Below are 26,756 nucleotides of genomic sequence, written 5' to 3' on the forward strand. Positions count from 1 at the left end.
TAGCTGGATAATTTCTTTTTAATCAATGTCACCGTTTAGTTTCAATATCACAGTTATATAGTCTTATCTGTTTATGGAAGTAGAAGGATAGTTTTGATTTGGAAGTGGGTTTTCCAGCCAGTCTATCTTTAGTCCCCACAGAGTTGGGTGTCACTCTTGCAATCCAGTTCTATGCCAGCCAGAGCCTCGTTATTGGTGCTGAGGGGTTGTTACCCTGGCCCATCATGCAACTGAATGTTTATGGCACTTATAGCACAAATAGCAGTATATCTGTGATTGTGAGATGTGGGTGGATTATTTCTCAGGTTCTACTGACAGAGTGTGACTGGTGCAGGAGTTTATGGGAAAATGTTATTGGTGGTCACCAGACAGAACAAGAGCAACACTGATACAGCTCTGCATATAATAAAAGTGGCTGTAATTACTCCATATATTTTAAGACCAATATCAAGAATCCTGGATCTACAAAATCACACATTTCAATGCTTGTGTTTCAATTTAAATTATCTTCTAATTTTCTGTTAATATTTCTCAACCTCTGTTTTATTTATGTATACCATTAGGTGTCTACATACTGTATATTTTCCCAGTCATCTGCCTGTTATTGACTTTTATTGTAATTCCATTATGTTAAGAAAATATACTTGTAGGATCAGAATTCTTTTCAATTAAAAATTTTTTTTACAGCTATGTCTGTGGTCTAACTTGATAAATGTCAAATATGCATTTTAAGTAAAATGTGTTCCTATCATTGTTGAGTGGGTTCTTATATAAATGTCATTTATGTCAAATTGATAGCATTCACATCTTTTATATTGTACTGATTTTCTATCTACTTTGTAAAGGATAATGGCATTGTATAATAGAATTTTGTATTCTACCAATTTCATCAGTTTTTGTTTCATGTATTTTGAAACTCAGTTTACAATCTTACATTTCTGAGTATTAACTCCTTTGATGAATTAATGCTTTTAAGATTATGAAATAAATGTCCCTATTAATATTATTGATTCTTAAATTTGAAATAGTTAGAGTATTTTGATAAGTTTTAACATGTATTTTTTCTATATTTTTTATAGTTGAGAAATTTTTTTTGTTCTAATATAATCTCTGCCTTTAAAAATGCTCTTGATTTTTTTATATTATCAATGGATACTTATCTTAACAAAATGCTTATTTTTAAGAAATGTGACTATTTCTGTTTAAATCTTTTAAATTTGTCAATTTTTTTAACATATTGAATATGATTTGTAGATACAGTTCTAAGAACATAATGAAATTTTCTTTGTGCACTCTTTCTATGTTCCACCACCTTCCTTCTCCATTTCTTTGTCTTTTTTTTTTTTTTTAGTTTTTGACATAACATTTTGAATTCATATTATAAGAAAGGCCCAATATTTTATCCAATATAAGGTTTAGGAAGAGCAAAAAGGCCCTAGTTTAGTAGGAATACAGACAATGAGTATAAATAATGACTGAGTAGAATATTGAATGTTTCACCTATTTACAGTTGGTTTGTCATATATAACCTTTGTAATCTTGAAGAATGTTCCTTCTATATCTAATTGTAGAGAGATTTTTAAATCGTCAAAGGATGTCGAACCTTACCAAATGCTTTTTAGTATACATCTGTCGAGGTGTTCATATGGTTTTGTTCATTTTTAATAGAATGTGATTTATGATATTTGCTGATTTAGGAATGTTGACCCATCCACGTATTTTTTGTGATAAATTTCACTTGAGCATTATGTGTGATCTTTTTGATGTGGGTTTGGATTTGACTTGCTATTGTGTTGAGAATCTTTGCACATATGTTCATTAGAAATGGAGGGCTGTAGTTTTCATGTCTTGTGTCATGTTTGCTTGTTTTGGTATCAAAGTAATGCTTGCCTCATTAAAAAAACGTTTGGCAGAATTGAGTGAGGGTGCTAAAGTTCTATGAAATTCTCATATTTGAATCTCCATGTCTCTTTCAAGATCTTGGAAGTTTTCAACTATCATTTCATTTAGCACATTATTAGTGCTTTTTTCTTTTCTTATTCAGAATACCTATGATATGAATATTTGTTCATTTACTAAGGCCTTTTATTTTACATAGGCTTTCTTCAATCTTAATTATTTTCTCTATTTTTGTATGATTGGGTTATTTAAAAGTTCTTGGTCTCAAGGTCAGAAATTCTATGAAATATAGCATAAATACCTATATAAGTATGTTTAACATTATACTTCTGAAGTTTAAAATATCCAATACTGGTTCATCATTACTTGAAGCTGACTGGAGATAAAAGGGCAGGGATGGAAAATTATGCTCCAGCACTTCTGACTTATTGCTTGCAAAGAATGAGCTTTAACAGCTGGAAAATCAATCAAGTGCTGGTAGTTGAAGGTGATCCTGTTTACCCAGAAATTCTGAAAACAGAAGGGATGTGGTCAAGATGCTGGCAGCATCTGTTACAAGTTCTTACCTTTAGTCACTTGGTTATTCCTATTCCTCAAATTTACTTCATCCATGGCCTTATTAGTACAGATAATATTTAGTAACATCTAAAACACAGCAGGAGGGTTTAGTGGCACAAACTGTAATTCTCTGATGTTACAGTTAATTCTATAATCAGATTAGATATTTATTGTCTTTTTCTACCATTTATTCTAGAATTCTTTATTTCAACTGCAACCTTTGCTTGTTTTGTAGTAATTCACTTGGATAATTTCTGCTTCACTTTTCAAGCTGCTTTTTCTTGCAGTTGTTTAAATGTTTTTACTAGTGAACATCAAGAAACTTCTCTGGTTTTTAAAGCAACCACCTTAGATTTTCATGAGGACTTCTGTTTCCAGTATTACAATTCCTCTTGGTCTAGTGGCAAGAGAAATTTGAAATAATTTAGTTGCAGTCATAGTCTTGAGAACTTTTATTTTCCTAGCAGAAATGTTCATTACCCTAGAATTAGAATTTATATCTCAAGGACCCCAGAGGCTAAATTTGTATGCACAAGAAATGTGGATTTCCAAAAATAGGTACTGTGAATGATGGTATGAGAAATCCACTTCTGCTTTCCCTTTCTGTGAAACCCATGTATTCCAGCTGATAGGTATACAACACCAGATAAAAGTGGTTGATTCAAATGTTCTTTATCTTGATGGATAAGAATAACACCATACAGTATGCTGGGGTGTTTTTTTTTTTTAAGGATTTATTTTGGAAAGGCAGATTTACAGACAGAAGTAGAGACAGAAAGATCTTCCATCCACTAGTTTACTCCCCAAGTGACTGCAATGGCTGGAACTGAATCAATCTGAAGCCAGGAGCTTCTTCCGGATCTCCCATCTGGGTGCAAGGTCTCAAGGCTTTGGGCCATCCTCTACTCTTTTCCCAGGATATAGCAGGGAACTGAATGTGAAATATAGCAGCCAGAACACTGGTATGGCTATGGGATCCTAGCAGATACAAGACAAGGATTTAGCCACTAGTCCTTAGCACTAGGCCCAAGTATGCTGTTTGAGAGAGTAATTTACAATAGTTTTGAGAGGCTATTCTAGCCTATTTGGTTGCTAATTTTTAGTTGATTTGATAGTCCTGATAATAGGATGAATGGGTTCCATAGTCATTTGTCCTTTGATGGACCTTTCTCATTTTCAACTGGGCTATTTGATTTGAATCAAATTTGTACCAGTATTCATGAAGGTAAGTTATGTTCTTGATAAAATTTTAGCTGATTTTTATATAATGTTCAAGGGTGGGACTTTGATTCATAATTTGGCAAACATAGATCCAATTTTTCCCAGCCCCATTTGTTGAAGAGGCTGTCTTCTCCCAAGATCAATTTCAGTTCACTTCTCAGAAATAAGTTACTATGTGTTGGCTAGTTTCTGGGATTTCCCTTCAATTCCATGTGTGCCAGTCCAGAGTGTTTTAATTACAATGACCCAGTAGTATGTCTTGAAACCTGTTTTTGTGATTCCACCAGCTTTTTTTGGGGGGGGGGGGATGTTTATTTTGGTTTTATTTGACAGAGTTACTGAGAGACAGAGACAGAGACTCCAATGTATTGGTTCATTCCCAAATGGCCACAATGGCTAGAGATGATTCAGTCTGAGACCTGAAGCCTCTGCTGGGCTGCAAAGGACTTCACCCTCTGCTGCTTTCCCAGGCCATGAACAGGGAGATGGATTGGAAGTGGAGCAGCCAGGACATGAACCAGCACCCATATGTGATTCTAACTCTGCAGGTAGAAGCTTGGCATACCACTACATGGTACCAGTTCCCAGTGCTATTTTTCTGTTTACAACTGCTTTATCTATTAGGGGTTTATTCTGTTTTCATATTAACGTTAGCATTTTCTAGATCTTAGAAGAAGGTGGTAGGTATTTTGATAGGGATCACGTTGAATCTAAATTACTTTGGGTTATATGGACTTTTTTTTTTTTTTTTTTGGAAAGGCGGATATACAGAGAGGAGAGACAGAGAGGAAGATCTTCCATCTGATGATTCACTCCCCAAGTGAGCGCAACGGCCGATACTGTGCCCATCCGAAGCCAGGAACTTCTTCTGGGTCTCCCACACGCAGGTGCAGGTTCCCAAAGCTTTGGGCCGTCCTCGACTGCTTTCCTGGGCCACAGGCAGGGAGCTGGAAGGGAAGTGGGGCTGCCGGGATAGAACTGGCACCCATATGGGATCCCGGGCGTGCAAGGTGAGGACCTTAACCACTTGCGCCACTGCGCCGGGCCCTATATGGACTTTTTAATGATATCAATCTTACTAATCCACAAACATGTCAGGTTTGTCCATTCTTTGGTGTTGTCTTCTGTTTTTCCTTAATATTTTTTAGTTTTCATTATAAAGATCTCTCACATTCTTAGTTAGATTCATTCCAAGGTATTTATATATTTTAAAGATATTGATGGTGAATGGAACTGACTTTAGAAGTTATTCTCAGCCATGAAATCAATAATATATTCAAAGGCTATTGATTTTTGTGTGTGTGTTTTAGATCCTTTGACTTTTTCAAACTCTTACACCTTCCAGTGGTCTCTTAGTAGAATGTTTTGGTCCCTCCATATAGAGAATTATTGACATCTGCAAACAGATAGCTTGACTCTTTCCAATTTGTATCGTTTTATTTTTCTTACCTAATAGTTCAGGGTAAAACTTTTAGGAATACATTGAATAACAGTAGGGAAAGTAGTCATGCTTGTCTGGTTCTGGATCTTGGCAGGAATGCCTCAAAATTTTCCCATTAAATATGCTAGTTTTGGCTTTTTCATATATCGTTTTTACTGTATTGAAGAATGACCCTTTCATAGAAAGTTTAAGCTTTTTTAAAATCATGAAAGGATGTTGTATTTTAACATCTGTTGATGAATATATAGTTTTTATTCTTCAGCTTGTTGATGTATCACATTTATTGACTTGTATATGTTGAAGCATCCCAACATATTGTTGGTAAATACCACTTGATTGGGTTGAATGATCTTTCTGATGTGCTTGATTAACTACTATCTTGTTAAATATCTTATGTCTATGTTTATCAAGTATATTGGCTTATAGCTCTCTTCATTGTATCTTTTTCTATTTGGGGAATTAAGGTGATAGTGGTCTCTTAAATGAGATATGGAGATGTTCTCTTTCATTTGTTTTGAATAGTTTGTGAAGAATTGGAATCATTGATGTTTGAAAATTTTGGTAGAATTTAGCAGTGAATTTATGATCTTGTGCTTTTCTTTGTTGGTAATGTCTACTGTTGATTCAATTTCCATCTTAGTTATTGGTCTACTTGGGTTTTCCTTTTTTTGTTAAAGATTTATTTTTATTATTTTATTATTGGAAAGACGGATATACAGAGAGGAGAGACAGAGAGGAAGATCTTCTGTCCGATGATTCACTCCCCAAGTGAGCGCAACGGCCGATCCTATACCGATCTGAAGCCAGGAGCCTCTTCTGGGTCTCCCACACGGGTGCAGGGTCCCAAAGCTTTGGGCCATCCTCGACTGCTTTCCTGGGCCACAAGCATGGAGCTGGATGGGAAGCGGGGCTGCTGGGATAGAACTGGCACCCATATGGGATCCCGGGCATGCCACCGCGCCGGGCCCTACTTGGGTTTTCTTTGTAATCATGACTCAATTTAGGTAGATTGCATGTTTCCATAAATCCATTTCTTCTGTATTTTTCAATTTGTTGGCCTATCACTGTTTATTGTAAATCCTGGTGATTTCTTTTGTGTATCTGTGGTGTTTCTTGTTAAATTTCCCTTTCCATCTCTGACTTTATGATTTTGGTCTTCTACAGAATACCTTCATAGTATCAACTAGACTTCTACTTAATTGTAAGCTGGGTAATGTAGGTTACCTAAATTTACAAATAAATTAACAAAAGATGCATGTTATGAAGGAGCCGCATTATGAAAGCAGTGAGATTTAAAATTGTAATTGACTAGCATGTTGTATTTAGAATGAAATCTAGGAGAGCAATTGGACCTGACCATCTTAGTGGGTATTATTGCCACTCAATGAGGTAGCAATCAGAGGGGTAGGGAATGTAACTTCAGTTTGTTACTAAGGGTAAATATTTTGTAGTGTATATAGGCATTTAGATAAGTTTTTGAAACTTGAGAAAAAAATTTTAGGTACAGATACAGATTTGGGAATCATCAACCTATAGTGGCAGTTGAAACCTGAGAGGGTCTAGAATGTGTGTATAATATATGAAAAAAATTAAATGTACTGCAGCACCAGGGAAATATTCATGAATCAGAGACAAATAATTTACCAAAAGGACCTGTAAATTAACAGCCAAAAAGGAAATAAATTTTATTTTGTTTACTACAAGAAACACAGGCAGAAGAGTGCATCTAGAAAAAAAAATAAGCTTAAGATTAAATAGTACAGTGGTGTTTTTAGTTAGACATGTACTGGAAAGTGGTTTTTGAAGTTAACTATTAGTTATCGCTGATGCTATTATCCAACAGATAATGAATTTGTTTAATTTTTGTGATGTTAAACCCATATGTTACCAGGTATTCTGTAATCTTCTTTCTAATTTAGTGTAAGTTTTCTGTATTTTGGACTTGTTCTATATGATGGACTTATTTTAATAACAAAGATAAATTATAGTATTTCATGTAAAATTCTATACTTTGAGTTTTCCCACCATTTGCAATGATTATGTAAAATAAACCATCTTTAAAAGTATAAAACATAATGTGAAACCATGAGTTAAACTGATTAAATTATTGCTTTCAGAAATAGATCTTGAAATACTTTCCTATTAAAGTGATACTATGCCATATATGTGCTTTTAAAAATTTATTCAAGTCCTTTAATATCTACTAAAATTTTACCAGGATACAATGCTTGGGTATTATTTTAAAGTGATAGCTGCAAAATACCACCTAAAGCATAGACACTAGTGGTGTGGTCAAAGATACTGCCACAAAGCTTACCTTTCATAATTATTATGCTGCTAATTGCCTGTTTGAAAAATTAATTCTGCAGTTTTTTCTTTGATCCTTGAATACCTGGACTCTTTCTTGCACCCAAGCATTTACCAAATAATGAGTCTAAATTTATTAATTCCCTTCATTCTTCACTCCTTCCTTCATTTTCCTTCCTTTAAATTTTAGAGGTAACATTTTTTAATCTACATTATAGTCAAAACCTTCATGGGCCAACAAATCAGAAGTTCAAGTAAAAAATAGTAAGATCGTAGTTCTTCAGGAATATATGTAAAAACTATAAGCTTTTGTAATCAAATGAGATAGCTGTTTCACCCATGTAGAGTTTTTTTCTAAAAAAAATCATAGATAATTAAAATACAGTATAATAACCGATTTGGCAAAAGTATATGCAGCAATACTGAAAACCACAGATATATCTTGCCTTTTGTTTTCTTTTTCTTTGATGGTTTAACATTTTATGTCCCCCTTGTAATGGAGAGTATGCTGTCTTTGTCTTTCTGAGTTTTACTTATTTTACATGATACACTTCTGTTACATCCCTTACTGTGTAAATAGTGGAATTTATGCTGCCTTTTTTTTTTTTTTTTAGCAAAAACAAGATTTATGAAGTCAGAAGCTTCCTGCTCCAGCAGTAGGTGGAGCATTGGACGTTGAATTTTATTTTCATAGCTGAATAATATTCCATTGCATATATGTATATGCCACATTTTTTTTTAATTGGAAAGGCAGATATACAGAGAGGAGGAGAGACAGAAATATCTTCTGTCCCCAAGTGGCTGCAGTGGCTGTTGCTGAGCCAATCCGAAGCCAGGAACCAGGAGTTCCTCTGGGTCTCTCACATAGGTGCAGGGTCCCAAGGCTTTGGGCTATCCTCTGCTGCTTTCCCAGGCCACAAGCAGGGAGTTGGATGGGAAATAGGACTGTGGGAGACCCAGAAGAGCTCCTGGATCCTGGCTTTGGATCCACCCAGCTCCAGCCGTTATGCTCACTTGGGGAGTGAACCATCGGATGGAAGATCTTCCTCTCTGTCACTCCTCCTCTCTGTATATCCGCCTTTCCAATAAAAATAAATAAATCTAAAAAAAATTAAAGAAAACACGTAAAATAGTATATTTATATTTCTACTCCTAATGGTGTTTATGCTTATGTTGACATCCTTTTATTCCACATGTGTTATAAATCACAAATAGATTGTCATTTGCTTTAAACAGTTATTTTGTATTTTTATTTTACTTTTTTGGAGCTTATATATCCTTTATGAGCATTAAGACTGAAAAAATATATTGTACCATAAATAAGATTTGGGACAGTATAATTTCTTTAAGTATATAAGCTACCTACAAGTAGGACAAATATGATATCTATCCATTGACATATTACAGAGTATATGAATATGTGTCCAGATTTTAATTCTTAAATTTTATTAATGTTATGATATAGTGTTTTGATATAATTTTTTAAAAATTTATTTAGTTTTATTGGAAAGTCAGATATGCAGAGAGGAGGAGAGACAGAAGAAGATCTTCTGTCCATTCATTAACTCCTCAAGTGACAGCAATGTCTGGAGCTCAGCCAGTCTGAAACCAGGAGTCAGAAACTTCCTCCAGATCTCTCACGCAGGTGGAGGTTCCCAAGGCTTTGGGCCATCCTCAACTGCTTTCCCAGGCCACAAGCAGGGAGCTGGATGGGAAGTAGCCCTGTTAGGATTAGAACCAACCCTCATACGGGATGCTGGCATGTTCAAGGCAAGTACTTTAGCCACTGGGCCACCATGATGGGCTCTTTAGATACAATTTTAATATATAATACTTACTGTTTCATTATTTTTAAAAATTTTTGTGATACATACTGTAATTTACTTTAAATTACCGGCTTAAAATTCTCTTCTAAATAAAGAGTTCAGCAAGTAAAAAACATGGAATACCACTCTTCAGCAAGAATATACCTAAGGGCTATAAATAATTATCAAATCCAAGATTTCAGTTTTACTCATTTATTTTTAAAATTGTATATATTACTTACTACATTTTAGGAAAATATTTGTCTTTTTGAATCTGGCTTTTCATTAAATACAATGGTCTCTAATTATATCCATTTGGTTGCCCAAGACAGGATTTTCATTTTTTAGTGTGAGATCATTATAAGGCAAAAGTTAAAGAACTCTATGTATGAATGAGAATTGTCAGATAAAGCAAGTAGTGTTTACCCTAAAATTTCTCATTTTTTTTAGATTTATTTTTATTGCAAAGTTAGATATACAGAGAGGAGTAGAGACAGAAATATCTTGTGTCAGATGATTCACTCCCTAAGTGACTGCAGCAGCCGGTGCTGCATCAATCCGTAGCCAGGAGCCCAGATCCTCCTCTGGGTCTCCCATGTAGGTGCAGGGTCCCAAGGCTTTGGGCTTTCCTGGACTGCTTCCCAGGCCACAAGCAGGGAACTGGTTGGGAAGTGGGGCTGCTGCGGGATGAGACTGGAACACATATGGGATCCCGGTGCCTTCAAGGCGAAGATTTTAGCCACTAGACCACAGTGCTGCCCCCCCACCCCCGTTTTTAGATCAGTGTCAGTTTATCTCTGTTTTTAGCCTTCTTAATTTTTAAAAGTTATTTATTTTGTTCTATGATACAGTTCTGTAGGCTTTTGGATTTTGCTTCTTCCTTACCCAGGCTCCTGCCCCATTAACCTCCAACTAATTTTTCTCATGTCATTACAATAGTATAGTCCTTCATAATCAGTCATAAGTTCATTATTCTGCTATTTAACTGTATCCTGACAGTGTAAGCATGAACATTGGCAGAGTCCAGTATCCTGCTGTCAAGATACATTCAACAGTTTCATTAGGAAACCATCTTTGATTTGGAAGTAGAGATGCATACTGTATTGTATCTTCACATCTGTGGGTGATAGTCTCTATGCACAGTTACTATGCATCTGCATAAATGAAAAGCCATAAATCAAATTCAAAAGAGACATTAAAATAGTGCTCAGGTTTCCTAGCTATCAGGGAATACAAATAAATTCACATTGAAGCTCCACCTAATTCCAGTGACATTGGCCTACAGTCAGAACTTACAACACTTGCTGGTGTGGATGTTGGGAGAAAGGTACCCTTCTTCACTGTTTGTGGTAGTGCAGACTACTGCAACTATTATGGAAGTCAGTATGGAGAGTGCTAAGAGAACTGAAGATTGACCTGCAGTATGACCCAGCTATCCCACCCAGCTATCCCACTTCTGGAAATATATCCAAATGAAATGAAATCTGCGTATGAGAAAGGGATTTGTAATCCTATTTGTACAGCAGCACAAGCTACAATAGCAAAGACGTAAAAATAACTCAGATTCCCATCAAAAGAGAAGTGGTACATCTACTCAATGGAATATCACTCAGACATTTAAAAAATGAAATTCTGTCATTTGCAACAAAATCGTTACAACTAGAGACCATGATGCTCAATGAAACAAGTTGATCCCAAAAGGACAAATATCATATGTTCTGTTTTAAGGCAAGCTCCATTCAATATATGAGATCAATATCCCTTTTAGTACTGTTTTTCCTGCAACTCATAGGTTGTAACATATATGTATTTTTATTATGCATTCAAAAAAAGTTTTTCTCACAGGTGACACAATAGCATCATTTGCTTCAGGAAGCTTTTTGATTATTTTTCATTACTTCAATGACACATTGGTCATTCAGTAGCATGTTCTGTAACTTCATGTAAATTTTGTTTTTCTCTGTTAGTGATCACTTTTATGTTAAAGTGTTCTAGATAAAGTAGTTTAAAGAGCATTCATTAGTTAATGATTGTTAACATTTTGCCATGTTTTCTTCACATGCCAATATTGTATGTACACATAGAATTTTTCTTGAAGGCAGTTTTTAAAATGTAGTATTTGTTTAATTTTTCAAGGTACAGATCCTTAGGCTCAGGGATTTGCCTTTCACTTGCTCCCTCCCCTAACTTCTCCCCTCAACTGATTTCCCCCATATTATTATAATAGCATAATCTTTCAACAATAGTCACAAGTCCAGTTATTTTATTATTTAAATGTATCATAATATTGTATGTATAGACCATGGTAAAAATAAAAGTTCAACATCCTCTTGTCAAGATATATTTAAGAGTTTCCATTGGGAGTCCATCTTTGATTCAGAAGTAGAAATGCTTGCTGCAAAGTATCTCCATAGTGTATTTGCCTCCATTACATAGTTCCTTTAGATAAATATATGTGTATGCATTCTTACCTATATATCCAAAGATCTTGTATTTACCATAAAGGTGGCCTTATATCAGAGAGAACATATGTTATTTGTCCTTTTGAGATTGGCTTATTTCATGGAGCATAATTTTCTGTAGTAGGGATGATTTTGTTGCAAATGATACAATATCATTCTTCTCAATGCCTGAGTAGTATTTCATAGAGTAGATGTACCGTGAATCAAATTTTTATAAAGACTGGCTTTTTTTAAAAAAAAACTAACAATGGTATGTAATATGTACAAATCAAAGCAGGATAATCAATATTTTTTCTTCATTAATATTGCTTTCTGGTTGGAATCTTGCAGCTTTTTCTTGTGCTTGCTCATCATATACACTGGCTATTGTGAACTATTATCTCTAGTGTTATGTAGTACTAGGAACTAAGTGATTAAAGGACTTTTCTCTCTTGCACTCAGTTTATTTTTCTCTTACTATGCTCTGTTTAAATAATTTCTATTGGCGTAAATTCAAGCTATCTAATTTCTAGTATACTATTAGTATCTTCAGAAACTGTATTTAAGAACATGGACAAAAGATTTTCCCGTATATCTACTTAACATGATCTTTTGCCTGCCTTATATAGCATATGCAATTAGTATAATATATAAATATTTTAGTAGTTTTTGTTTTCTGAATGAGGCTCAGACTTTTTAAATTTTGTTTTTTGGGTAATAGAAGTTTTTTACTCATTTGTGTGTATGTGTATACATATATATATATTTGATAGGTAGGGATATGAGAATAAAGGAGGGGGAAAAGGAAGGGAGAGATATCTTCTATCTGCTGCTTTACTCCCCAAATGTTCAAATTGCTTGAAACTAGGCCAGGATGTAACCTTCTTTGTTTTTGTTTTGTTCTCTCTCTTTTCTTCAAGATTGAAATTGTTCACTTGTTTGTTTTGGTTTATTATTCAGGGAGAATATTATTCACTTTTTGGTTCTTTCTTTCCTGTCGTGGGTTATTTGCTCAAACCTACTTTCTGATCATTAGTTAGCTAAAGATTCAAGGTAGATTGTGCTTGAGCTCCCATTTCTGTTAGTTTGCTCTCCTCGATTCAACGGTTCTGTGAAGCACATGCCTGTGCTTCAGCTTGGAAACTTGCTGTGGATAATAAGATATAGTAATCATGTCATTTAACATTTTCTTTTTGGGGGCAGGGGTTACTGTCACCTGTATCTGAGATATAATAATTGAAGTCTGCTGCTATGTACATTTTTCCAAATTTTAGAATATTAGGTTGGAAGGGTAGATCTGGCTTATATTTATTTTTTCATATTTCTTTCTTACAATTAGAAATGCGTGTTCTCATGTAATTTGTATCTTTATGGTGGGAGAACTGTTAAATGGTAATGTATGTAAGAATATTTCAAAAAGTTTATGGAAAATGGGATTAAAAGGTTATGTTGCAAAAGTTTTTGAAACATGCATATGACGAGTCTTAAAAATTTTGATGCAGTGGCAGTACAGAATATTGTGCTGTTGCCTGCAACTCCAGCATCTCATATGAGTGCCTAGTCTGGCTGGTTCATTTCCAATCTGACTTTTTGTTGATATGCTTGGGGAAGCAGTAGATGATGACCCAAAAACTTGGGCTCTGAAACCTGCATAGGAAACCAGGAGGGGGGCTTTTTGGCTCCTGGCTTCTGGGTTCATCCTAAATCCACTCTAGCTATTGCATGGGCTGAACCAGTGAATGAAAGATCTGTATGCATGTCTCTATAATTCTGCCTTTCAAATAGATTTTAAAGATTTTAAACTTTTTTCATGGAAAATGCATGCTAAAATGCACATGAATTGCAGTATTCTTGCACCACAATCAACATTCTCATTTTGTTTTCCATGAACTTTTTGAAGTAACTTTATAAATTATTTCATATAGAATATATGAGTAAATATTATTCCATGGCATTTTCTAATTTTTCCTCATTCTTTTTTTGTCATCTTTATATGTCATTTAGCTTTCTTCATTATACATATATGTGCATATGTATGTATTTTATATATGACTCTTAAAAATAAGTCTATACTATATCCCGGCATTTGTCTCTTATTTATGGTATTTTTCTATGCAAAATTTTTTGTTTTAATGCAGTCAAATATGTAAGTATTTTCTCATAATGTGTGAGCTTAAAGGACTATGTATATGCTAAGATTATCAACATATTTATCTAAATCCTGTTTTTACTAGTATGCTTTCAATCTTAAACTCTTATACTCTTTTTAAATTTGATTAAAAGTAGAGTTTTCAGCCCAGCACAATAGCTCAGTTGGCTAATATTCCCCTTGCAAGCACTGTAGTCCCATATGGACACTAATTCCTGTCCTGACTGCTCCACTTACGACACAGCTCCCTAATTATGGCCTGGGAAAGAAGCAGAAAGTCCTTGGACCCCTGCACCCATGTGGGAGACCTGGAAGAGACTTTCAACTTTGGATTGGCTTAGCTCCTGCTGTTGTGGCCATTTGGGAGTGAATAAATAAATCTTTAAAAAATAAAAGTAGTGTTTAATCAGGTAAGTGAATTTTAAATGAAGTGAAATATATCTGAATTTCCAATTCTTATTTTAAATTATGGAAAGCAAACTACTCCTTTTCATTTCCTTTATTGTGCTATTCCAACAGTTGTATTTTTAAATATAAATAATATATTAATTTTCATATAATAAATAACAGATATAATTTAATTTCCATCAAGTACAAATTTTAAATTCTCTGTTTACAAAAATAAAATTAAGAAATTACAAACATTAGTTGCTTCATAATTAGCTGCTTCCTTCCTCATTAGGAGTACTTAAAATGTTAGATTCCTTGACTTTTATTACAACAGACTCGGGAGACCTGGAGTTGATTGTTATTGCCAACATGAAAGTGGTGCAGCTGTTCTACAGCTCCAATTCTTGATCAATGAGGTAAGGACATTTTTACTATTTGAAACACACACATACCTATGCTTCAGATTGAGTATTCCTTATCCAAAATATGTGCAAGTGGAAGTATTTCTTCTTTTTAATTCTTGTTAAAATTTTGGAAATTGCATGTGCCTAATGATATGTGTTGGGACAAAAACTAATCCCAACACAAAACTGATTTATATTTCATGTATGTGTTATACACATATCCTGGGGGTAATTTCACACAATACTTACAGGTTGCCTGCATTTTTTACTATGACTTGATACATGAAATCAAATATGAAGACTTTCACTGCAGTGTCATTTCAGCACTAAAAAAGCTTCAGACTTTGGAGGAGTATTTTGGATTTGGGGTTTTCATATTAGGGATTTTTAACTTACAGCTGACATATCTTTATTATGATTCTAAATGCTTAAATTTTGTAATTTCATTCTTTGTCATATTAAAAAACTATACCTTTGTATTTGTCAGTTTATTAAATTTAAAAGAAAATTTAGCAAAAATCTAGTTTTGTGGCTATATAGTATACTTTACTTATTTAAATAACCTAAAGAAAAACTGAAAATTCTTTCATAACTTCACTAGCTATTGATTCTTTTCCATTCACTTTTTTTTCCACCAACCTAAATTTTATAATGCATTCCAACCCTCATTTGTTTTGTCTTTCATGACATAGCCTATGGCTGTTTTAACTGTTTACACATGGTCTTTTATCACCATATACAATTGTTGATATATGTATTTATATGTATATATCTACCAGTATTATAACAATTAGCTGTTTACTGTATCATTGATGTTTATGAACCAAGGTGATGAAAAACTCTCATAAAACAAAAACATAGTTACCAATATCAGAAAGATTGTAGATCTTCATGGATTCAAGCTAGGTAGAGTTTTTGCTGTAGATGCTGGGGTATCTTAAGTAAAGCAGTCCGCACAAAAATACTTCATACAGTACCACATTTAGGTACTTGGAAGGTTGAACTTGGTGTCCTAAAAAAAAAAAAAAAGGCTGTGATCTAATAGCATGAAGAGAATCTTTTGTAAATCTCAGTGTAAATTTTCATATGTATATGAATATGTATATTACATGTTTTCCTACAAATTTAAAACACAAATGCCTCAAAGAATTTCATGTCATATTTGCTTGAGGCAAGAAGAATTTCTCATATTGGCAAACATACATGTTTACATTTCTTGATTTAAAATTTCTCAGAGTACTCTGAAATCCTACTAACTTCTAAACTTAAGTCACTTTGAAAACAGAATTGATAAGGTACCAGAAATAAATTTCTCTAGAAACAGCTTATTGTGGTAGCTAGTAATTATTATCTAGAATGCTAACCTTTGTGAGATCTCAATGATGCAGGGTAGTTTCTAGTTTAGGTATCTCAGATTTTGTCTTCTTTATGGATCTGTTCTGGTTGGCATAATTGCTTCCATGTGGCTCATTCTGCCCTTGATACTCTGAGTTTTCTTCAGGTTCTCCAATTTGTCCCCCTCTGGTACATAACTAAGAATAAAGGCAAGTCTTCAGTGTACTTGTGTTGCTTACAGCTTCTCTTTGAACTTTCCACCTTCAAACTCCTCACGTTAAGTCTCTGTACTTGTCCCTTGCATTTTGTGTTTTTTGATGCCATAAATGGTATTTTCACAGTTTTAAATATTTTCACAGGTATTAATAAAGTATGCAACTTGTAGATTCACTTTGTTTTTATAAATGATCCCTCAGCATTCTGTTGAGGTGCATGCTGGCTTGGGTCTGGTCCCACTTGGTACTAATATGCTCAGCGGTTTTGCAAACTTTATCACAGAAGTACCACTAAGGTGCTTGCTGATTTTATTCAGGTATTACTTAAGATATTGTTGAATACATGCTGCTTTATTTTTAATTCCATTGATTTGGCCATGTTGTATCCTTTGTATAGCAGATAATTATCCATTGTAGAGAATGTTTTATTAATCTCCATATCATATTCTGATGTGGAACTAATCCTAATTCCACATCTATGAGAAATCAAATCATCATCTTATATCTCAAAAAAAATCTATTTTATATATGTGTGTATATATATATATGTATCATGTTAAGTGTTTCTAAGGAATCCTAATAATTTTCTAGTTTGTATACAGGAGCATAAATCTATTCTACAAGTGAAAAAAAATTCAAGCAAAAAGCCAGATACCAGGGGGACCAGGAATTTCCTTTTGTCCTTGGAGAGCTCCTTTGAAGTAAACCTTTAAAAGGTGCATTCCTCACTATTAGTATGCGTCTCTTTTTTCTCCACTTTTCCTCCTGCCACTATGGCAGGGGGTAAGGGTCCTTTCTATCTCAGAACCTTCCTCCTCCCCCCCACCCCCCGTCACTAGGACGGGAGTCTTCTTTCTCAAGTTTTCTAATAAATCTTGCTTTAAAACTAAAAAAAAAAAAAACTCAAAAATTCTGAAGGCATGTATAGGGTAGATTTTGTTGGATGGTCTGGAAGTATGTGACTTCATGTTAAATACATATACCAGTTACTATTTTTAGGTATATAAAATATACTTTTAATATTTATATAGTTCAAATAACTTACATACATTTAGAAATGTTTTTATGAATTAACCACAGATACATAATTATAAAAAGTCATAGGATAAATGTACATTTCTTGTTTGGGAATTGTCACAGCACTGAATTTAAATTCTTCCTCTTTTAATTCTTTTTTTATAATAGACTTATTTTTGATGAGAGTTATGTAGTTGAGAAGGATGTATGACTATGTGGGCCATTGTTAGGGTGGGAAGGGCTCAGGAATGGGGGAAAGTAGATGAGACAACTGCTTCCAATCTTCTTTTTTTTTTTCTTCCTGTATCTGGGGTTAAGTGGGGAGGAGGAAGAAAAGGGGTGAAGTGGGGAGAGAGGAAGAAAAGGGGTGCTACCAGCTTCTTAGACACAGCAGTACCCAAGGATGTGGGATGGCCAGTTGATGTCATCCTAGTGTCCCAATGTGGAGCATTGTGAATATAGTGTTTAAGTTGTTTTCAGTAGTTCCAAGTTGCTCTTGACCTCCTTGCTCCAAGGTTGAACAAATCCCCCCAAAGTCCATGGGGTGACATATGATAGGAATTTCAGTTTAGCTCTTCCTTGCATATAAATGGGATAATCATTTTTGTCAGTGATCAAAGCCACAGTCTATGCAAGTAGTTTCCTAAGTACTTTGGGAAATATGAATAATATTTTAGGACTCTTAGGATCACCATAGTTCTGTATGATCACATTTTCATTCAGTATTATAAAGTAGCTTTAAGTTCTGTTAGGTCAAACACTAGAAATTTTAGCTAGAAAATTATTGTTATGGTAAAAGTTCTGACATGCTTAGTGAAACAGTTTAAGCATATATATATATTTATATATATAAAGTTAAGTTATATATGTTATATAAGTCATATATAAAGTTATATATATAAACTTTTATATATTATATATATATTTACATATATATATATTTACATATATATATATAAAGTTATACCTGGCAACTAGATATGTTTCTATGACTTCTTCACAGGTAGAAACTATTGTACCTGAAGTACAATTCATTTGTGTTTGCTAGTACTGTATATAGTATGCCAAATTCTAGTTGAGAAATACTTTATCAAGTATGATTTACTTTATAATAGGTGAAGCTTCTTGGACTTCAAAAAGCAAATTAACGCTTAGAAAGAATATTTACTTCCAACTGTGCAAAAATTCTTAGGAAGGAAACTTTTCATATGATCTGTATTCAGTTTCTAAAACTGAGTTGGGTGCTTGTTTCTCTTAGTGCTTGTTTCTTTGTAGTATTGTGTGAATAACATAAATAAAAGACTTAAGTTTTTTTCTCAAAGAAAACACCAAATGATCCTGTATAATTACTGTGTATTAACGAGTATTTCTTGAAAGGTGGTCTTCCTGGCCAACTATATGCAGTAGGCTATTTCCCTTTTCCACTCTGTATTCTTCACACTCTGGATTCAATTATATGCACTTGTCCTTGTTTATTTCTAGGTTATGAAGATACAATTATCTCAATAGTGGAAAATTCAGAAAATTAATATTGTTTTGTTTCCATAAAGAATTAAATAGTCTGTCTTCTTTTTATACTAGGGTGCTTTGGTCAGTGCAAGTTCAGATGATACACTTCATTTGTGGAACCTTAGACAAAAAAGGCCAGCTATTCTTCATTCTCTTAAATTTAACCGAGAACGGTAAGAACATATTAAGCATTTCTTAATGTACCATACTGTTATATCTTTGCATAATTTACATTAACTTACTTTCTCTTCATAATCTCACTAGTCAGAAATAATGTAATGTTTATTCTAATAGTTTTTTTTAGTAGAAAAATGTATGGTTGATATACATTATATCATCTTCTAATGGAAAGCATCTAATCTTTTTGTTCTAGTATAAATCAGTATTTCAGCAATAGCATTTTATCCTAGGCTAGGGTAATGAAAATCAAGACCTGAGATTTTAAAGTCAACTAAATAATAAATGAATATATCAATGTATTTTTTTTTACATCTTTTGATTGTGGTAACTACCTTCTATACTCGGTCCTTTTATTTAATTTTTTTTTTTTTTTAAGAATTTGCCTATTTATTTGAAAAGCAGAGTTGGTTAGAGAAAGAGAAATTTGCTGGTTCAGTGCCCAATTATTCCCAACAGCCAGGTCTGGGCTAGACCAAGCTAGTTACCAAAAGTCCATTCTGGTTTCCCATATGGGTGCCAGGGGCCCAAGAATTTGGGCTGTCGCTTACTATCTTTCCCTGGAATATTTAGTAGGAAGCTGGACTGGAAGCAGATCAGCTTGGACTTGAAGCAGTATTCTAATATGGAATGCCAGCATCACAAATGGTAGCTTAACCCGCTGTCCATACCACAATGCCAGACCCTATATATATATTTTTTTTAAAGATTTATTTTTATTATTTTTTCATTGGAAAGGCGGATATACAGAGAGGAGAGACAGAGAGGAAGATCTTCCGTCCGATGATTCACTCCCCAAGTGAGCGCAACGGGCCCATACTATGCCGATTCGAAGCCAGGAGCCTCTTCCGGGTCTCCCACAGGGTGCAGGTTCCCAAAGCTTTGGGCCATCCTCGACTGCTTTCCCAGGCCACAAGCAGGGAGCTGGAAGGGAAGCGGGGCTGCTGGGATTAGAACCGGCGCCCATATGGGATCCCGGGCATGCAAGGCGAGGACCTTTAACCACTTGCGCCACCGCGCTGGGCCCCCTATATATTTTTAAATGTTTATTTTTGATTAAAATTTAGAGTTGCAAAGAGAGGGAGAGAGAGAGAGAGAGAGAGAGAGAGAGAGAGAGAGAGAGAGAGAGAGAGCGCTCCTTTATCTATTGGTTCACCTCTCAAATGGCCACAATGACCAGAGCTGAGCTGGTCTGAGCCTGAGAAGCAGAGGCCTCTTCCAGGTCTCCCAAGTAGATGCAAGGATACAAGGTCTGGGCCATCCTCTGATGCTTTCCCAGGTCACAAGCTGGATGGAAAGTGGAACATGCAGGACTCGAACTGACACCCATCTGGGTTGCTGACAAAATAAGTTGAAGATTAGTTTGCTAAATCATTACACTGGCCCAGTCCCTAAAGTTAATTGAAGTAAACTGTACATTTTAGCATTTTTAGTATTAGATTCAACCAGAGTAAAACATTACATGTATTAACATGTATTTCCTTCCTTTCTCTCTATGATGTTTTCTGGATTTGGAATGCAAGATGATTTCAGTAGGATATTTTGGATAGATGAAGTTTGATTCCAAGAGGTAGAGTGAAGAATTATTCAGTGAACCAAGGGCTGGTGCATTGGCTCAACTGGCTAATCCCATATGGGTACCATTTGTGTCCCACTTTACTTCTCATCCAACTCCCTATTTCTGGCCTGGTAAAGTGGTGGAGGGTGGCCCATGGCCCCTGCACCTATGTGGGAAATCATGAGGAAGCCCCTGACTCCTGACTTTGGATAATTTCAGTTCCATTTGGGAAGGGAACCATAATTTCAGTTCCATTTGGGAAGGGAACCATAATTTCAGTTCCATTTGGGAAGGGAACCAGCAGATGGAAGATATTTGTCTCTCCTTCTCTCTCTAAATCTGCCTTTACAATAGATATAAATAAATCTTATAATTAATGAACCAAGCTGCAAAAATAATTTAAAAGTTTAAATTAGATATTCAAACATAAATATGTTTAAGATGTGATTGGTTAGAAATTTATTATCTGGATCCTTTTATTAATATTATTGGTGTGTCTTCCTGGTGTCAAAATTTGGTTCTGCTCCTCCAATAATTTACTAACTCATCTTCTAAATAAATCCAGGAACTGATAAAATTAAATAGCAAATTCTAACAGTGACTAAAGAGTGTAATGATGATAGTTATTTGGTGTAGGAGTTAATATTCCACATGGGATGCCAGCATCTCATGTTGGAGATCTGGGTTTGAGTCCCTACTCTGTTTCCAATTCCAGCTTTGCTAATCTGCATTCTGGGATGCAGCAGGTAACTGCTCAAGTATCAGTGTCCCTGCCACCTAGTAAGAGATCAAGATGGAGTTCCCAGATAGCAGATTTGACCTGGGTTGTTCCCAATTATTGCAGGGATTTAAGGAATGAACTAACAGATGAAAGAAGCCAGCAGATGGAATATCTCTTTCTCTCAATATCTTCCTCTCTGACAACCCATCACAACACAAAACAAAAATAGAAAACTTACAGGGGAAAAAATATTATTAAGCCAAAGTAAAGAGAATAATGATGATGTGACTACAAGTTTCTGGTGAATTCTATTGCATACGTGAGAGGCATGGCTGCTCCAGATCTGATCTCAGAGCTGATCAGAATTCATAGTGAAGATGACAGTGAAACAACCAAGCTAAGGAAGGAAGAGTACAATAGATTTCTGACCTCTCATGTTGCTTTCTTTATTATTTAAATGTCGAGCATATGACTAAAAATAGATTATCATTTTCCACCTCTCTGAGTTTGTACATTTATGTTTATATGTATGTATGCATTATCTTTGAAATAAGTCTAACTGAAACAATATAGCATAGTGAAAGATTATTATTTTGTAACCAAGCAGGTATAGATTTTTAGTTTTGCCACTTATTAACAGTGCTAGGAGGTAAAATAAAAATAATTTGCCTCAGGGTTCTCATTCTAAAATGAATGTGTATCTGCTGGCAGTAATTTTTCCAGAAATAGAAATAATGTAAATTCATACCTCAATAGGAACTTTAAAAGTTGTGGTTATTATCATTATTTTTAATGATATACTGTTGTTGCCAACAGATGTTAGCTTTCACTAATAACTGTTACTTGGATATATAGTAAATCTCATTGTTTATATATCTGTCCTTACATAACATATATATAAGGAAAATGTAATACTGAACACATATAAAATTAGATATTTTAATTGTAATTTTCTTTCTTTCAGAATTACTTACTGTCATCTACCTTTCCAGAGTAAATGGCTCTATGTTGGAACAGAAAGAGGAAACACACATATTGTAAATATTGAATCTTTCATTCTTTCTGGATATGTTATCATGTGGAACAAGGCCATTGAACTGTAAGTTTTAATTTTGATACCACTTTGTTTTGAATATTTCAAACTTATGTAACACATATACCAAATTGTTATTTGGCAATCAGATGCTAATTAGTCATTAATTTAACTGAAAAGTTTAGCTGAAATAGTTTTCAATGATAAAAGCTGTACAAACTGATATGTTAGTATGTCAGGATTAATTGAATAGACAAGAAGATGCTTAATGGAGAAATGATTTTATTATTCTGCACTGCAACCATCATCATCCACACTTTTAGGATGACGCTGTTTGTGCAAGAATTTTTATACCCCAAAATAACCCAGGTGTTGTACAAAGCTTTCATTAATACTTATCTTCATCATTATTATTATTATTATTGTTATTGGGAAGTCAGATATACAAAGAGGAGGACAGACAGGATGATCCTCTATGCATTGATTCACTCCCCAAGTGGCTGCAGCAGCCTGAGCTGCGCCGATCCAGAGACAGGAGCCAGCTCTTCTGGGTCTCCCACAAGCAAGGATGGGAATTGGGGTTTGCGGGAATTAGAACCAGCGCCCATATGGGATTCCGTATGTGCAAGGCAAGGACTTTAGCCATTAGGCTATCGTGCTGGGTCCAATCCTTATCCTATGAAAAGCTAACGATTTTTAGAAGAGTTTTCTTATGTTAACCAAACCAAAAAAAAAAAAAAATTATAAGGGTGAAGGCACTAACACAGAGTCTTGTTATACTTTGATTCATTACTCATGGACAGAAAGAGGAAAAGATAGTATTGAGCCCAGAGACAATCTCTTCTATTATTTGTAACCATAGTGAGACCCAAAGGAATGAAGCACCAGGGGTTGATCTGCTTTGTTTTCCAAAGTTAGTCACAAGCCCAGGTTTTCCTGGTTTGTAAATAGCTCCCTTGTCCACTGATGCACTCTGCACCTTCAGTAGTACTAGCATATATTCATTTTAGACTTTCTAAGTATTCTTCATAAGGCTTATATGCACAAAATTAGATAATAAAATATCAATACTCTGTACACAAGTTAAACATAGAAATTATCATTTTTGGGGCCTGGAGCCATGGCCTAGCAGCTTAAGTTCTCACCTTCAATGCGCCAGGATCCCATACAGGTGCCGGTTCTTGTCCTGGCAGCTCCACTTCCCATCCAGCTCCCCGCTTGTGGCCTGGGAAAGCAATTGAGGATGGCCCAAAGCCTTGGGACCCTGCACCCACTTGGCAGTCCCGGAAGAACTCTTGGCCTCTGGCTTTGAATTGGCGCAGCATCAGCCATTGCAGTCACTTGGGGAGTAAATGATCAGAAGGAAGATATTTCTTTGTCTCTCCTCCTCTCTCTATATATCTAACTTTGCAATAAAAATCTTTAAAATAGCAAATTACCATTTTATTTAACAATGGTATAATCATGGTCAGTGGGATTGGATTATTTAAGAATAATTATGGTTAGTTGAGATGCCTTTCAATGTTTTTCTGTTGCTTCATTGAAATATTATTTTCAATTTGAAGTAAAATAAATTTATCAGTGTCTTTCATCTTGTCATATAAAAAAATTTCAGGATGTGGTTTTTGGCAGTTACCACCAAGAATTTGAAATAGACATTTAAATGTAAATGTTCATATGTAAAATGTGAAATTTTCCAAGTATGAAACTTGATGGTATTTCAAAATATCATTGCAGTAGATGCATAAGCCATTGTCCCAGTCAGCATTTTAGCTAGGAAAATAATTTTTATTTAATAAATATTTAGGCTGTGTACATGCTGGTACTTAATTAAATATGATTGACTTGAGGCTGGCTCATTTTCTTTTATAAATTATTATTAAATTATAAACTATTAAATTGTTATCTGATTAAAGTATCAGATTTTGATTAACTTGAATCTGATTTCTGATAAATCATTTCTCTAGTTCCAACATTCATTGTCTATCTTAATTACATAAAGGAAACAAACTTCGTGATTTCATATATGTAGTTTTAAGACTGTAATAATTCCCACCTAACTCCCTTACTCACCACTGTTCTTCCTTTCTTAATTTTCTTTTAAAGTTTGCAATGACATATCTTGAATGCACTTAATAACCACAGCTAATATAGCTTGATAGTGAAGGGTGTTGATAGTTAAACACTTGTTACAATGTTCTTTTGCTTATGACTCCATGGGTTTGTTTTTGTTTTAGTTTCTCATTAATGTTTTTTATTTCTTTATTAGATTAGAAACTACTGCAACAAAGAATTTTTACCTTGTTCTTTTCCTTATTTGATTTATTTTAGTGTCTTCTACAACATGGCTGCTAAATGATAACATTATTGAAGCATTAGTATAATAAGCATTTATAAACTGTTGACTTAAAAATGTTCATTTATATTTTGATGACAGTTTGTATAATGTGTTTTAATTGGCATAATGTATATGTATGTATGAATAAACACATTTTTCTTCTGGACAATCCTATGTTCCCAAAGAGTTACATAGTTTTTACTTTAGCTGTTTGAAAAACTTTCTCTCCTACAATCTTAGGTCCTGTAAAAATATTAAATAGGGTAAATTGAATGACTTTTATATAATCTTATTTTAAGTTATTAGTAACAACATACAAAATTTTGGTATATTTGAGAAAATATCAGAATATAGAACTTTTACACAAATTCTTTATTGGTACCGGTATACAAATGTGACATTTGTGTGGGGTAGAATAAGTTCAATTTTAGGTCTGTTCAGTTTTATGTTTTTGACAATCAAATGGAGTTGAGATAGAATGGTAGGAGATGGGAAATATGTATCTCAAGGTAATGAGAGAGATCAGAATGGTTTTTGAAACCATGAGAATAGATGAAATAAGGTATGAAGAGTATGGAAACGAGAAATTGTGACCTGTGTTATGGCATAGTGGGTAACCTGTGACAGTGGCATCTCATGGGCACCAATTTAATGCCAAAGTACTCTACTTCTATTATAGCTCTCTGCCAATTGATGTGCCTAGGAAAGCAGTGAAAAATGGACCAAGTACTTGTGTCCTTGTATCCACATGAGAGACTGGGAAGAAGCTCCAATGTCTTGACCTCATTCCAGCCCAACCCAGGCTGTTGAGGCTATTTGGGGAGTGAACCAGCAGATGGGAGAACTTTTTCTCTCTGTCTTTCCCTCTGATTTTGCCTTTCAATTAAACAAATAAGTAAATCTTTTAAAAACACAGAAGGTATATCAAATTAGTAGCCACCAAACAAGTTACAACTCAGATATTTGCTTATTTTTATTTTGTACAGGTTCATGCTTTTGTTTTTTCAAGTCTCATGTTAATGTGATATTAATGCTAATAGAATAGATTTCATGTAGTTCATTCATATGATTCTAGAAATACAGTGATACTCTTATTTTCTAGATAACATTTTAAATTTACATTATAATCAAAGGCTAATGCTTCATTAAATAGAGTTCAATAAATGAAAACTGAAAAGACCCTGATTCAGTGGGACAGTCAACAGCTGTAAACAATTATCAGATTAAAAAAAGACCATTCATTGCCTTTATATATAATAAACTTAAAAATAATCACACTTCATTAAAACTGTAGTAGTATATCATTCTTAGTCATTGATTTGAGAAGATAGAAAATATTTGACAAAACTGTATTAGCCATACTGATATGCCAGACATTCCTTTTTAAACATTTTCTTTTCAAATTTTAGCTCTCATATATGTGAGAACAGGCAATATTTGTCTTTTTCACTTTGGCTTAAATCACTTAGTATAATGTCCTCCTTAAAAAATCTGCTCTGATGAAAATGGCAGAATTTCATTTCATTATAGCTGAATGATGTTACCTTTTGTGTGTCTGTGTATGCACATCACATTTTTTTTATTCATCTCTCTGGTAATAGATACCTATATTGATTGTAAATTCGGGTTATTGTAAAGAGTACTGTAAACATGGCGGTACAGTATACTTTTAATTCAATATGTTCATGCCTTTTGGGTATATAAACAGTAGTTGGATTGCTAGGTCATATTGCAAGTATATTTTTACTTTCTAAAGAAATTTGCATGCTGTTTTTCATATAGTGGTTGTGCTAGTTTACAGTCCCACCAACAGTGAGTAAGAATTACCATTTCTTTACATCCTCATTGGCATTTGCTACTGTCTGTGTTCTTGATAATAGCTGCTTTGCCAGAAGTGAGATGATAACCTCATTATGTTTCTGATTTGCATTTCACGGATGGCTAGAGATATTGAGTGCTTTTTCATACATTTGTTTAATTTTTTTTTCTTTTTTTAAAGATTTACTTATTTATTTGAGAGGCACATTTATAGAGAGATGGAGAGAGAGAGCGAAGGAGAAAGAGGCAAGAAGTTCTTTATTCACAGGTTCTGTCTGCAGAGATTTGCAGTTGCCAAGCTGAACTGACAGAAAGCCAGGTCCCCGGGGGAATGGTTCAGTACCTAAATCCTTGTCTTTTACATGCCACGATCCTGTATGGTTCATGTCCTGGCTGCTCCTCTTCCCATCCAGCTTCCTG

General features: G+C 34.4%; 1 protein-coding gene across 9 annotated transcripts in view; it reads left to right on the plus strand.

The window, feature by feature from the left end:
* The window catches only part of STXBP5L (syntaxin binding protein 5L), a 248,886-nt gene that overhangs the window by 61,659 nt on the left and 160,471 nt on the right, over positions 1–26,756 (plus strand). For all 9 annotated transcript variants that reach the window (XM_041002601.1, XM_041002603.1, XM_041002602.1 and 6 more), the window contains 3 exons: positions 14,546–14,627; positions 18,764–18,864; positions 22,112–22,246. In XM_041002601.1, coding sequence (XP_040858535.1) covers positions 14,546–14,627; positions 18,764–18,864; positions 22,112–22,246 — 318 coding nt within the window. The remainder of the gene's footprint in view (positions 1–14,545; positions 14,628–18,763; positions 18,865–22,111; positions 22,247–26,756) is intronic.

This window comes from Ochotona curzoniae, unplaced genomic scaffold (assembly GCF_017591425.1).
Source record: "Ochotona curzoniae isolate NIBS_2020 unplaced genomic scaffold, NIBS_Ocur_1.0 scaffold_2587, whole genome shotgun sequence".
NCBI classification, from domain to species: domain Eukaryota; kingdom Metazoa; phylum Chordata; class Mammalia; order Lagomorpha; family Ochotonidae; genus Ochotona; species Ochotona curzoniae.